General features: G+C 44.8%; 1 protein-coding gene across 2 annotated transcripts; it reads right to left on the bottom strand.

The window, feature by feature from the left end:
* Nucleotides 1–7,256: 7,256 nt before the first annotated feature.
* Nucleotides 7,257–9,967, bottom strand: LOC101440785 (C-C motif chemokine 3-like). 2 transcript variants are annotated; one of them, XM_004449440.3, is made up of 3 exons: nucleotides 9,645–9,967; nucleotides 8,838–8,952; nucleotides 7,257–7,794 (listed from the first exon to the last, which is right to left on the bottom strand). In XM_004449440.3, the coding sequence occupies exons 1-3, from the start codon at nucleotides 9,718–9,720 to the stop codon at nucleotides 7,704–7,706; spliced, it is 282 nt and encodes a 93-aa protein (XP_004449497.1). In that variant the 5' UTR covers nucleotides 9,721–9,967; the 3' UTR covers nucleotides 7,257–7,703. The 2 variants fall into 2 exon arrangements, with proteins under 2 accessions (XP_004449497.1, XP_004449496.1); XM_004449439.5 differs by lacking the exon at nucleotides 9,645–9,967 and adding an exon at nucleotides 9,022–9,594 and having other exon boundaries at nucleotides 8,838–8,902.
* Nucleotides 9,968–14,277: the final 4,310 nt, after the last annotated feature.

The following is a 14,277-nucleotide window of genomic DNA, read 5'->3' as shown; positions in this document are numbered from 1 at the left end:
GCAATCTTATTTTTAGGAATCTATTTCAAGAAACACCATCTAAAGCAGGGGTTCTTAACCAGGGGTCTGTGAGCTTGAATTGAAATCTAAAAAAAAGACATTATTCTTGTGGGGACATGTTGGTGCAAGTGTGATATATTTATGAAACAATACACAGTACAGTGTGGACTTAGTAAGGGGTCCGTGGTTTTCACCTGATGGCAAAGGAGTCCGTGGAACAAAAAAGGTTAAGAACCCCTGATCTAAAGGCACGAATGTGTGGGCACATGGATGTTCTTTGAAGCCCTGTTTATAAAAGCAACCAAATAGAAACAAATTCATCAAAAGAAGAATAATTTAAAATGTCATGTAATATATAATAAATGTGAAACCACTGGAAAGAATGAAATAGATATAGATATACTGAGGTGGAAGGGTACCTAAGACATTAAGGTAAACATGTACATGGACTACACATTCCATAAGTGTTATCTATAATTACACAATTATCTATATTACCACATGTTACAGAACTACATATATAATACAATTTTGCTTTGCTATTTACACAAACATAAGAAGAACACCTAATGTGATACATTCCAACCTGCTAAATGTGATTTCCTTTGGCAAATAGGATTTTTAGGAAATGGACACCCTCACTTTTCATTTTCCATTCTTCGTCTTTTGATTTCACATGCATGTGTATGTGTTTTATAATTAAAAATACAACTTTTTAAAAGTTGGATGATTACTCTAAAAACCGGCGCCTTCTTAGCTCTTTGTTCTCATCTCTTCCTTCCATAACCTACTCTGGACTGTGATGTGTGGTGCTCCAGATATTTTTAACCACTTGCCCATGACCTGGATCCCCTATTAAATACAGCCTTTTAGGTTTCAGTCTGGCTTAGAGAACTTTAGAAAACTTTCTTGATGTCATGTTTCCCATTGCATGAAAAGACCAAGGTGATAAGCATATTCTGCAAATCTCTTAAGACAGGAGTTCTTACCCTTTTTTGTTCTATGGACCTCTTCACCAGTCAGGTAAAATGAAAACAAGCCCAGTCAGGTATATTGCATATATTCATAAGTGGAGGAAATACTTGATATCAGAGGTCAGAGGAAATAAAGATAATAAGTTGGTTTTTTTCAATTCAAGTTCATGGACCCCGTGAAATCTTTCCACAGACCCCTACCCCTGCTTTGAGGTATATTTTGGCCCAGAACACACACATTCTCTCTCTCGCTCGCTCGCTCTCTCTCTCTCTCTCACACACACACACGCACACACACAGCTTCTCTTTTCCCAATGCATCATTTTACAATCCCTTCCCATTTTGAGATTTCACCTTCCTACCCCACACCCTAACAAAGCACCCATCCATGACAAGTGTGGAGGCATTATCAGGAGTAATGACAGGACCAACCTGTGCCCTTGCTGAAGTCATAACATCTCATTCTTTCTTCCTTTATGGGCTCTCGACATCTGATGACTTGCACCATTGACCCACGGACTTCAAACTGTTTCCAGATGGATTTAGGGTTTAGTCTACATCTTAACAGCCTGAGTATTGCTTGAATCCTTCATATGTAGGATAAACACTAAAATGACATTCATTCTATCATACTAGAAGGAAAGTAAAAGCAAAAGCAAATGATTCTCACAGGCTACAATCTCACATTGATTGGGGCATTGTCATTGGTTAACCCCTTTCGGGGAGTAAGTGGCAGAGAAGCTAGAGCTCACTAATAGTCCATGTGTTCTCCTACCTGCAGTGTGGCTGGGTTCATGTGGCTAATTCTGGCCAATGGACGCTGAGCAGAAGGGATGTGTGTCACTTCCAGGTCAAGACAGCTAAGAACTAAGTGTGCCTTTTCTGTCTTCACCTCATTTCTAGAATCTATATCTATAAGATGAAAGCAGCCTGGATTCCTAAATCATCACCTGGAAGAGAACTGCTCTGGCATCACCTAACCCAGTAATACTCAAAGTGTGGTTCACAGACCAGTAGCATCAGTGTCACCTGGATGCTCAGACTGAGGAAGAGTATAAACTATAATCCATGCTGTGTAGCAGTGCTCCAAAATGTATTCATCAAATGCAGTGAATGTGCCACACTGATGAAAGAGGTTGTTGATGAGGGGAGAGTCAGGGTGGGGAGAGTGGGGTATATAGGAACCTCTTATATTTTTTAATGTAACATTTTGTGTGATCTATATAACTTTTTTATTATTAAAGTTAATAGATCACATAGAATTTTACATTTAAAAAAACATAAGAGGTTCCCATATAACTCACACCCCACACCCCACCCCCATCATTTTTGTAAATCATATTTTTTTGAAGATACATACATCACAAAAAAGGTTACATTATAAAAAACATAAGAGGTTCCCGTATATCCCCCACCTCTCCACCCCGCTCCTCCCACACCAACAACCTCCTGCATCATTGTGGCACACTCATTGCATTCGGGGAACATATTTTGGAGCACTGCTGCACCACGTGGATAATAGTTTACTCTGTAGTTCACACTCCCCCCCAGTACATTCAGTGGGTTATGGCAGGATATATAATGTCCAGCATCTGACCCTGCAATATCATTTAGGACAACTCCAAAGTCCCAAAAATCCTCCTTCATCACATCTCTTCTTCCCTCTCCCTGCCCTCAGCAACTACTGTGGCCACTTTCTCCCCGCCAGTGATACAATTTCTTCTATTAGTAGTCACAAAATTTTATAGTAGAATATCAGTAAGTCCACTGTAGTCCATATTTTATTCCTCCATTCTGTGGGCCCTGGGATGGCGATGTCCACTCCACCTCTATATCGAGAGGGGGCTTAGATTCCACATGGATGATGGATGCAATTCCTCTGCTTGCAGTTGTAGGCACTCTCAGTTCCCTGATGTGGTGACTGACCACCTTCACCTCCCTGTTAGCTGACCTGTGTAAGTCCAGTGAACCAGAGAGTAGGAGTTGCAACTCTGCTGAGGCTCAGGGCCCAGTTGGCACATGGACAGTCCAAAAAGATAATTTAAAAATTTGCTAAAAATTTTTTTTAAAAAAGAAAGAAAGCAGACTCTTGAGCCAGGTCCCAGACTACTGAACTGCAGTCTCTTGAGCAGGGTACAGAAATCTGTGTTTGAACAAGGCTTCCAGGGGATTCTGATGCATAATAAATGTTGAGAATAGCTTAAACAACATCAGATTTTGTGCGAGAAACTTATTTCATTAATCTATTAGGGTGTGTTTTTTAGGTAGGTATAGCCTATCCTCTCCTGATGATTACAGGATACAAATATAAACCATCTTACTTTTCTCCCACCAGTCACGTCATCTTAGTAACATCTTGGGTAGCATCCATACATTTCTAGTCACATTCAGTCATGAAAATTCTTTTAGTTTAAAACTCAAATTCAAATTGGATTTCAACTTCATTTCTTTTTCTCCCCTGTACCCTTCCCCCACTAATACAAAAAAGGCTCAAGGGAGTTGGAGTATGACGAGACCTTATTTTGGTTCCGGGATACCTCACCCCACCCACCTCTATTTTCAAGACCCAGCTCTTCTGACGTGGGAAGAGGGACTGTATGGGCATAATACAGAGCAAAGTGCAAATTTGCTTAACTGCCCACATGTAGCCCCTCTCCTCCCTTCTTCTCTCTCTTGATCCTGGCAGACCACTCCTGTCTCTCCAGTGGCACCAAGCATAATTCTTTGGACGGAGGAGGTTCCTGTGGGTCCTCTCTGTGTATGTTCTTTGAACTGAGAGGTCCTGCTCTTGCCCAGCGTCTGTCAGCTGCCCCCACAGCTCACGCCACTGGCAGCACAGCCTGGGGCTTTGCTGGTCCAGAAAGCACCTTTGAACATGTGAAGAAATCCCACCCTCCTGGGTACACCCAGCGCTGTGCTAGGTGCAAACTTCACAGGGCAGTGCAGACTGGGTGTCATCACCCTCTTGCCCACGCAGCCCGGGACCTTTGTGGACAGCAGCCCTGAGAACACGCCCCACGAGCTCCTGCTGTGAGGGTCCCTTCAAGCAGTGATGTCCCATGGGTAGGATGAGCATTTTGAGAGCCCCAGGGGATGCTTTTAACAATTAAGCTGACAACAGGCAGAAACTGGGTGTGTCCCTCAGTCTACATCAGGGGCTCTTAACCAGGGGTCCGCGAGGTTGAATAGAAATTCAAAAAAACATTATTCTTGTGGGGACATGTTGGTGTGGGTGTGATGTATTTATTAAATAATACACAGCGTAGTGTGGACTTAGTAAGAGGCCTGTGGTTTTCACCTGACTGGCAAAGGGGTCCATGGAACAAAGGGTTAAGAAGCCCTGGTCTACGTGGAGTGTCACTGGGAAGAAGGCTCAAGCCCGGCTGCCTTCCACAGGGTCACTTCACCCACAGGAAACTCACTCCCTGCGGTGGGGCGCAGCTCCCACCTCTCCCTGTCCTGCCTCCGAGCTCCTGTTTTCTTCTCCACTGCTCCGGCTGGCGCAGGCAAATCAGCAAGCTCACTACGTGGACAGACATCCAAGTGGAAAAGCAGTCACCCGGCTTGCACGAACGGCAAGTCTTCACAAGTTTTCTTCTTGAGATTCCTTCCTTGGGCTTTCAAGGGGAGGAAAAGTAAAGGCCCCTCCTCCACCAAGGAGGCGCCCCCTGGGCTGACCGCCTGGAGCTGACATGCCCGCTCCGTCCTCCTCCTATATGCTCACTGCCCAGGAAGGATTGGCTGGCTCCAATGTGGAGACTTAATTTAGAATGTAAAATCCTTAATGGCAATTTAGCCTCAGATTCAAGAATTTGTCATCATTTGTGGGGCAATAGGATCTATCCCAATTAAATCCTCCTATAATCGATAAAGTAATTCATGACAAAAGACCTATTACTAGAAAAACTGGAGTAGAAATGTTGAATAAAGTAAGGAAATCACTAAGACACTGACATGTTAAGAGGAGAGTCACCCAATTTTTAGGGGAAAAAATATATGGTGCAATATAAATCACAGACAAATGATGAGTATTCTTCACAAATCAAGAAAAAATTAATACAAGAAAGTCAGGCGGCGAACTTGGCCCAGTGGTTCCGTCTACCACATGGAAAGTCCGCGGTTCAAACCCTGGGCCTCCTTGACCCGTGTGGAGCTGGCCCATGCACAGTGCTGATGCACGCAAGGAGTGTCATGCCACTCAGGGGTGTCCCCCATGTAGGGGAGCCCCACGTGCAAGGAATGTGCCCCATAAGGAGAGCCGCCTAGTGCGAGAGAAAGTGCAGCCTGCCCAGGAATGGTGCCACCCACACGGTGGCACAACAAGATGACGCAACAAAAAGAAACACAGATTCCCGTGCCACTGACAACAACAGAAGCGGACAAAGACTCAGCAAGTAGACACAGAGAACAGACAAGCAGGGCGGGGGGCGGGGAGAGAAATAAATAAATAAATCTTAAAAAAAAAAAAGTCAGATACATTTGATAAATATTGGTTTGGCCCTCGACATCTATTTTTTCACCTTCCTGGGTAAAAGAGCTATAAATGATCTTGAGTTTTGTGTGGTTTTGAGCCCAACAGTGCATGTTATGGACATTGATCAGCTCAAAGGAATCAGTGAATCCATTCCCCTGGCCAAAACAGATTGATAAGACAGAGGTTGGCTGACTTGTTTTTTAGAAGGCCAAATAGTAATTATTTTAGGTTTCATGGGTCGTACAATCGCTGGAGCAACTACTCAGCTCTACTGTTATAGTGTGAAAACAGCCAGAGACAAGACACAATTTGAACTGCATGCAACATTCATGTCTCAAATTTTCCTTTTGATTTTTTGGCAATCACCTGAAAATATAAAAACTATTCTTAGCTCATGGGCCATAAAAAAATAGGCTGATCAAATTCAGCCCACAGGCCTTAGTTTGCTGACTGATCCCTGAGTTAAGAGATGGGCTCCTAACATAAGGTAGGCCAATAAAAGTGGACCTCAAGCTCTTCACTTAACTATGGGGATACAGACGTTCTCTTCTCTAGTGGAAATAAACAGTGATCCATATTGTTCTGGAAGTTTCTGGTAGCTATTTATCTTAGTCCCAAAATGAAGCTAAACTGGAGTAAGATCAGAAATTCAGGAAGAAACATGGTCTATTCTTATACTTAAGGGCCACTGGATCAAGTTTTGCCTGAAGCTAATGCTACCTCTCAAAGCTTCAGTTATGTGAGCTATTAAATGTCCTTTATCAAAACCATATTGAGTCAGCTTTCCTGACACTTACAACTGAAGACATCCTTAATTAACATAGACTGCAGCATTGCAAGTAACCCCCCAAAATGGAATTTATAGAGGGCAGGAGCTAAGTTAAGGTCCACATCAGTGAGCACATCAGCTGTTGCCCACGTGGCCTGTTAATATATATTTTACTAAGGCCACCTGCCTACCAAGGTTGCATCACAAAGGAAAATTCAGGATGTTGGAGACTGACCTCTCCTTGCTTAGTCAGTAAGCCCCATTAAAAAAGAGATTTGCTAATTTTGAAACTAGTTCATTTGAAAGCAGAGAAGGGGGAAAAAAAGTTTCCTTACAAGGCCCTTTCTGCTTGCTGCCTGCAAACCAAGCTTGTTGAGGATCCAGTAATCTGGAGCTTGCAGGATGGGAAAAGCAGAATTCTCTGCTCCAAACTAAAGTTAATGGAAGCACATATAGGAAAGTGGGAGACAAGGCTGGACATAAAAGTGGGGCCCAGAAGCAGCCTGATCCACCCCGTCCTGAGGTCCCTCCTATAAATTATTATCTTGTTGACAAAATGAACAATCGTGCTCTTTATGAAGGTGTGGCTGGGATGCAGTCAGAGGCAGGGAGCTATCATGGTGACTTCCTTACCAGAGGCATTGTTTCTGCAGCAGAGGGCAATGTGGAAGAGAAGTCAATGAAAGGGAGGATGGGGGGTGGGATGGCGAGGTGGCAGTGAAGGGAGAAGGAGATGACCAGAGCTTCCAGCCCTGTGCTAGAAGCAACATTATGGTTTGACCAATTTTTGCTTCTGATTAACCACCCAACCATGGAATTGACCAAAAGCCATCAGATCAAAAGCCTTCAGAAATGGAAAGGGAGTTGTAGTACTTCTGAAACCCCTAGGCTGGCCCAAAACGGCACTTCAGCAGTGGTTCTCAAATTTGGCTGCTCATCAACATCATCTGGGGAGTTTTTAAATTACTGAGGCTGGGGCTCCAGGATTCCTCTCAACCTGTGATTCTGATTAATTGAGGAAATGAAATCAACATCATCATCACAACGAAAATACTGGTTTATTTTTTATACCTGTCTTCAATATTTTAAAACACAGTGCTGGGCAAAACAATTCAGTAAACATTAGTTGTTTGATGTATATGGTACCGTTTCTCTAAGAGAAAGCTAATTGCACTCATTGACCCACATACAGAAGGACAGAAGAATTGAAGGGGAAAGGGGATGGTGAGGAGGATGCCACGAGATGTCAGAGAAAACACTCATTACAGAGCAAGATTCAACAGTGAAATAAATTACAAACATTAAATAAGATGCATAAACTAAAATCAAAGTTAAGGAGGGACCCAGCCTGTGGTGGGGACAGGGTTGGAGGGGGATACAACCCACAGAAGAGGTGGCTTCCTGGGTGCAGAGTCATTGCCTGGCTAGGTCCCTGCTCCCCCATCTGCCCACAGATGGAACCCCTTCCTTGCTGCTTCCAGGCTGCTCAGGCATTCAGCTCCAGATCGGTGATGTATTTCTGAACCCAGGCCTCATCGGGGTTGGCACAGATCTGCCGGCCTCTTTTGGTTTGGAAGCTGTGGAAAGGCACAGAAGAAATCAAACACTAAAGAATCCAGCAGGAGCATCCCTGGGCCCACTGTGTCCCCTCCATCCTTCCTTGCCCCAGACATCTCAGGGCCTATCCAGATGCTCACAACAGCTTCCCATTATTAAAAATAATAATAATAAAAATTCCCCATTAGCCTCAGGGTTCCCAGACCTTCCCTGAGTATCTTACATGGGGTTTCCCTCAGAAAGCCCACTTCCTGCTGATTGCTAGGAGAAATTTCTCTACTTAAGCAGCTTTGAAAATTCTCAAACTTATTAAACTGGTTTTCTATTGATCTAATTTGAGAAGTTCACTCTTTGCACTTAGTTCCCTGAAGGATATTGGTCAGATTGTCTCCGTTTTGCTCACAGGAATGAGATGTCTCAAAGCAAAAGCAGACAGAATGGTGTAAATCTATAACATTTCCCAGAGACAAAAAGTTTGATATCCTTCAATGGTTGTCTGAGAAAGGAGCCACGAAGCCCTAGCACCTGCACAACGATATCCTAACAATGGTTTATCAGCCACTGAAATCCAGGTCAAGTTGGATGTGTTTGAGACACACAGGACTGAGAAATTGCATGTACCCTCCTCATACATCACTTGTTTTTTAACTTGTTTTTCTTCTCAACCACCCTTTTCTTTTCTTTTTTTCTCTGTAAAAACCTTAGCTCCCATTTTCACTTTAAACCGGTTTGGGGAGGATACCCCCAGTTCCTTGTTTGTGCCCTCGCCATAAATCACCTTCTCAATGAGGCACATTTGCCCTTCGTAGCACAGGATCGGAAGGGCCTGTCTATTGGAACTCGCCATCCTTGCAGTGACCCTGCAGTCACTGCCCTCTGCCCAGCAGGAGGTCCCTCCATACCCTCTGCAGGTCCCAGACCCGATCAGAAGCCACCACAGGGACTTCTCCCAGTTAGTTGCCTGCATTCTATGGACCCAGAGAGGCGAGTGCTCGGAAGGGGCTGCCCCCACCCCAGACCTCCCAGGCTCCCTTCCCAGGAAGAGGTGGGAGGTGGCCCTTACATGACACCAGGCTTGGAGCACTGGCTGCTCGTCTCATAATAGTCATCCACAAATTTGCGCGGAATCTGCCGGGGGATATAGGAGAAGCAGCAGGAGGTTGGGGTGTTGGCACCAACTGTGAAAGGAAGGACAGAAAGATCCTAAGTTTTAAAGGGCTAAATATTATTGCAAGAAATTACCATACCATAATTTCCTTAATTGTCCAGAAGAAAAGGCAAGCCAGCTGCTCCTGCTCCCTCGCCTCGAGGGTCAGGAAGAAGTGGAAGGAGACAGCACTGCTCCGCAGTGGGGACGTGGGGCAAAGGGCTCCAGAAGGAAGCCAGCATTTCTTCTTTTCCTTGAAATTTTCATTTCTCTCTTTCACTCTTTCTTTGTTCCTCATTCGCTGTCTTGGTTTGGGTGTCCCTATGTCTCTCTACAGGAATTTGGATTCTGAACAAACCCCTTCTTGTTTTCTTCTCCCTTGGCTGTCATGTCTGGAATCCAGGAGGAGAGCCAAGCTGAGTCTCTCATCCGCCACACCACCGGGAGCCAACTGGGGCCAGATTGCGCCTATTGTCAGAATCCCGGTGGGCCCTCCATTTGCCCATTCATAAAAAGGGACTTACCCTAATCTGCCTCCAGGAGCTGAAGAATAGGACTCCTAAAACCCTTGGGAAGGAAAAGCCTCCTCAGGAAATTGCGTCTGAAATCCCTGTGACACTCTCTACTTGAAGGGTCCCAGGTCACAGACTTTGGCATCGTGTCCAAGTCATGGCCAGAGCACAGGACGACAAGAGCAAATGGAAGACAGCGGGGCAGACTCACATAAGGCAGAGCAGGTCTGGGAGCAGAGGGCTGTGGTGAGGAGCAGGACTGCGAGGGCAGCCACGGGGACCTCCATGATGCTGGGCAGGCACTGTGAGCTGAAGTGGTGGCCGAGCAGACTTGGGACTTGGGAACTTGTAGCTGCTACCTCCTTTTGGGGTCTAAGCCATCTCTTCTCTTTATAGGCAGCCTTGGGGTATGAGAAGATGGAAACTTGGGCAGGCCAGAGGGGAAATTTTTAAACATGGTGCTGGTGTCACCCTGTGAGTTGCTCATGCCAGGAGAGCATTGGGTCACCACAAAGGCTTGGGCTATTTGCAAGAATAGCTCGGTTGCTCACTTGATGGGGAAATGGTTTCCACAGTAAGAAGAGGTGAGACATTGGTGTTACCCTGAGATCACGTGAGCTGTTTCCTTCTTTCTAGAGCAGATCTCTAAATAAAGCATTCTTCCACAGAGCTGAGCCTTCCGGTAGTCTCCCCGGCTGTTCCAATGGCATAGATGAGACATAGATGAAAATGCTTCAGGGTCTTGAGAAATACAACCCAAGCTAAAACCACAGCCTAGATGAAGAGAGTAGAACAGAGGGAGCCCTTGCTCCTCGGGGGACAAGATTGAGGTTGGCTTTTCAGACACAGGCTAAGTCAACAAACATTTGTTGAATCCCTGTAATACACTAGACCTGGGGTTAGCCCTAGGTGAGGAACCGAAATATGAGGGTAATGTGAAGAGCTTAAAGTGTTCTTACCCCTTGGCCAGCAAAGCTCTCTGCTGATTTTTGTCACTGCTTATTTGTAACAGTTTAAAAAATGGCCTACAATTAAATAAATTATGGTATATTCATCTCCTGTAATAACATTTAGCCCTTAAAAACTGAGAAAGTAAAAAAAATTTAAAAAAGGAAGTCCTCATTCCTCAAAAATCCCTGAGGATCCAGAGTTAACCACTAGAACACTTACTGTTTCCTTATCATGAAATTTAGAAATGAACACTCCCAGGGTTTGTCAACTCTATAATGTAATCGGTCTTTTTAAACAACTCCCCTACTCATCACCATTGGCTTTTCATCTTTGGACTTGTTACTTTGTGGTCACAAGATGGCTGCTGTTACTCAGACATCACATCTTCAGAGGATTTCATCCACAGGCACAAAGAGGGCGGTTCACAGAAGAAGGGGAAGGGCAATGTTGCTAATGTTTTAATTCAAATTGGTCTTTTTATATGATTTGTAAATTCTACCCAAAAGTATTAAAAGCTAATTTTTAAAATGCGTAAAATACAGAAAAGAGTAAAAACGAATTTAATATCTAGAAGCTGGGTAGGCAGCAAATACTGGCAAGGATGTAGGGAGTTCTTTCTATTCTATATGGCATACCTAAATTCAGAGGCATAATCTGAGAATGATTTCTTTCCTTGAATGAAGGAAGAATTCTATTACCCAAACCTAACCACTTTTAATATTTTAATATATTTCTTCCAAGTGCAGATTTTTCTAGCCTTATGATAGTTCCATTCATTTGCTTATTTGCTTTTTTCCCCCCTTTTACTGTATATGTGTTGGGGTGAGGGCATTATTGTAATCATGATATAAACATAATTTCCTATTCTTATTCATATATATATATTTGTATATAATTTTGTACACTTAGCATGTAATGTTAAAAACATGTGGTTTAAATATGATTTTTCCAAGTCATTCCAATATTTTAAGAGCTGCCTAATTTATTCAACTATCCCCCTAGTGTAAAAAGGTTATTATTTACTAGTGTTGTTCATTTGGATTGGTTCCAATTTTTAATTATTATAAGTAGTATCAAACAACTTTATGCATAAACCTTTCTCCACAGAATATTTCCCTACCTCAAGACTTTCTGGGTTAAAAAACAAAGACACATGAGGCTCCTGACTTATGCAGGCACCCAATGTCTAACGTGTGTCATTGCCCAGTGTCAAACCCAGTGAGGATGGCATGTTGTAGGGACCTATGACTGTTCAGTGAGTGAAACAGTGACTGAAAGACTGACTGCACTGCTCTTGTCATGTCAGTAGCCCAGGCTCCCCCAATTCCATGCTGCCCCTTTGGGTCTGAATTAAACATGGCTTAGGCTCCTTAAGATTCTATGGCATCATCATAATGAAGATCATTAGGAATTTCTGCTCTGTGAGGGAGAAAACAGGATAATTCACAGGGAGATTTGTTCCTAATGGAAGGAACCGGCTAAACTTGATAACAACTCCTGTCTTCCCCATCACTGGTTAATCGTTTCCTTGAAAGCACCCCGATAATATGATGTCATGGTCCTTTTCACGCAGGGCGTGGTCTAAGTATGACTTGCACTGTCCAGGATACCATGACTTCAGCGTATATGTCACCTTCTGTGGGTAAAAGGGCTGCAGCAGAGCATTCGAAGTTCTGCTCTGTGGAAAGATTGGCTTATCTGTGGATCTCTCCACAGACCTATAGCTCCAACACTAAAATCTCACTTCCTCTCACTGTGGACAACATTTCCACACAGTCAGCCCCAACAAGTGAGCAATTGGCTATTTTTGTACCACATGAACCCTTGTGTCACCCAAGGAACTTTGGCATGGGCAACTCACAGCTTATACACCACTGCACTTAAAAACTTCCCCTCTGGTCCCCCCCAAGCCTTCAACTCTTCATGGTCTAGAGCGGCCTATCAAGGTACATGGGCACAGCTTGGCCCCAGGACACAGGCTTGCAGCGGGTGTCCAGTCCCATCCTGGCTTTGCACGCCCAACACTGTAGAGGTCTCCATTGCTGCCCTGTCAACCACCTCCTCCACTCAGCCCTCTGCTCACTGCTCCAGGTCTTCTCTGTACCAGCCAACTCTCTCAACCCTGGTCCTTTCTTCCTTTTAGACATGTTTCTCAACACTCTGGACAGATGTCTATACCACATCACTTAAGTCTGATGGCTCGGGGCTCCCTAAGTGAAAGCGAAGAACTTCACAGAAGGTTTCAAAATATTCTGAGCTGTTTGCAAAGGCGTTTTATCCATCCCGGTCTCTGGATCTGAAAGAAGTGGGAGGCAGGGGGAACAGGACCCATTTCATTCGGGAAACTGAGGCCTAACGTAGTTACAAACAAGATGCAGAAGCTTGGGTGAGCCTAATGGAAGGTCTACTTAGGTTCTCCCCAGGTGTTACATCCTTTGGATGGCTTACAGGAGATGGTCTCTTGCTGGACAATGTCTTTGTATATCAAGAAAGGGCCAATGGTTCCACTAGCTATATTCCCTGAAGAGGGAACTAGAAACCAAAAATAAGACAGAGGTAGAAGTTAAAAACAAAAAATTCAAGGTAAAGAAGAACGGTGGCTTCCTGTGGCTTCCCCTTGCACCCCACTCAGCAACCCTGAGAGCTGGTGGCTTGCTAGCCCTCTCGGAGGGTTTGCTGAAGACCTTGATGCTCACTCTCATGTTTACGGCAGGCTCCCCACTGCTAGCTGCTTCTCTTATGTCTCTCCAAGTCCACTGCAATTTGAGAATGGTTATTGTGACACCAGCAGCCAGTGCTCGTACCCCAGTGTAACGTAAGTACAAGGAGAGAAGCAGGACATGCGGAGGAGAAGTGGCCCAGGGGACGCGGGGTGAGGAACAGGGCCAGCAGTCAGAAAGGGAAGTAGAGGGAAAGTCAGGGAGAGCAAGGGTAAGTTGGAACCCCTAAGCAGGAGGACTGGCTAAGACTCGGGTCAATCTCTAACTGCCTCCAGCTTTGATGACATGGATGTCCTGAAGAGAAACCATCACCCGTCATCATGGAGTTAACCTGGCCCAGCAGTCAGAGAAGCTGCAGGAGTATCCAGAAGAAGGTGGAGTAGCTACAGGCCCGGATGCTGCCTCATGCCAATGAGGTGAGCCAGAAGATAATCCATAACACGCACCAGCTTACAATAGCACCTGGTGCCCTTGATGCTTCACTTCTGTGCTCCAAATCTTACGCAAGGCATCTCTTGTGGCCCACCCTAACCAGAAGCACATAGGGAAGGCAACGCTGGGAAAGCTAGTTCAGCCTAGCCAAGCTGGCGTGTGGTAAAGCCACCACAGTCACGTCTAATTTCCCACCAAAGAGACCAGCATGTTTGTGCCGACTCCAGTGAGGCTAAGGTTTAGGAGCACTTTGCTGACCTAGGGTCAAGTGCCTGAGAGGTGTGGAAACTTCAGGGAAAGGTTCCATCAGTGGGCAGATAAGGGAGACAAGAGAATGAACTGCAACCCCAAATCCCTCTCTTCTGTGGGTCCCCACACCCACCCAGCCACACTCTGGGGCTCTCAATATTAATTTTAGTTTACATGAATTACTCAAGTTTTGTCATTTATTTCCAATACCAAATTCAAGAACTGGTTACAAATTTACTCTGGGAAATTATGTGACACCTTCTTACTCAGCCCGCCACCACCTGAGTCAATGATAAAGTGACTGGCTCAATTTCAGGGTGTTGCCAGTGGTTGTCACCTCCATCTGGGCAGGGGCTGTGACCGTCAGTAAATACTTACTGAATATTTGAGCCTTGCAATGGGTTCTCTCCCCACCCCCTCCCCCCTTAAATAGCTGATTATTGGCAGAGGGCTAGAAAGAGTGATGGAGTTGGCATATGCAGACACCCCCAC

This window comes from Dasypus novemcinctus, chromosome 21 (assembly GCF_030445035.2).
Source record: "Dasypus novemcinctus isolate mDasNov1 chromosome 21, mDasNov1.1.hap2, whole genome shotgun sequence".
Classification (NCBI taxonomy): Eukaryota; Metazoa; Chordata; class Mammalia; order Cingulata; family Dasypodidae; genus Dasypus; species Dasypus novemcinctus.
Note: the sequence above shows the minus strand (reverse complement) of the source record. Positions and strands in the feature narration are given on the sequence as shown.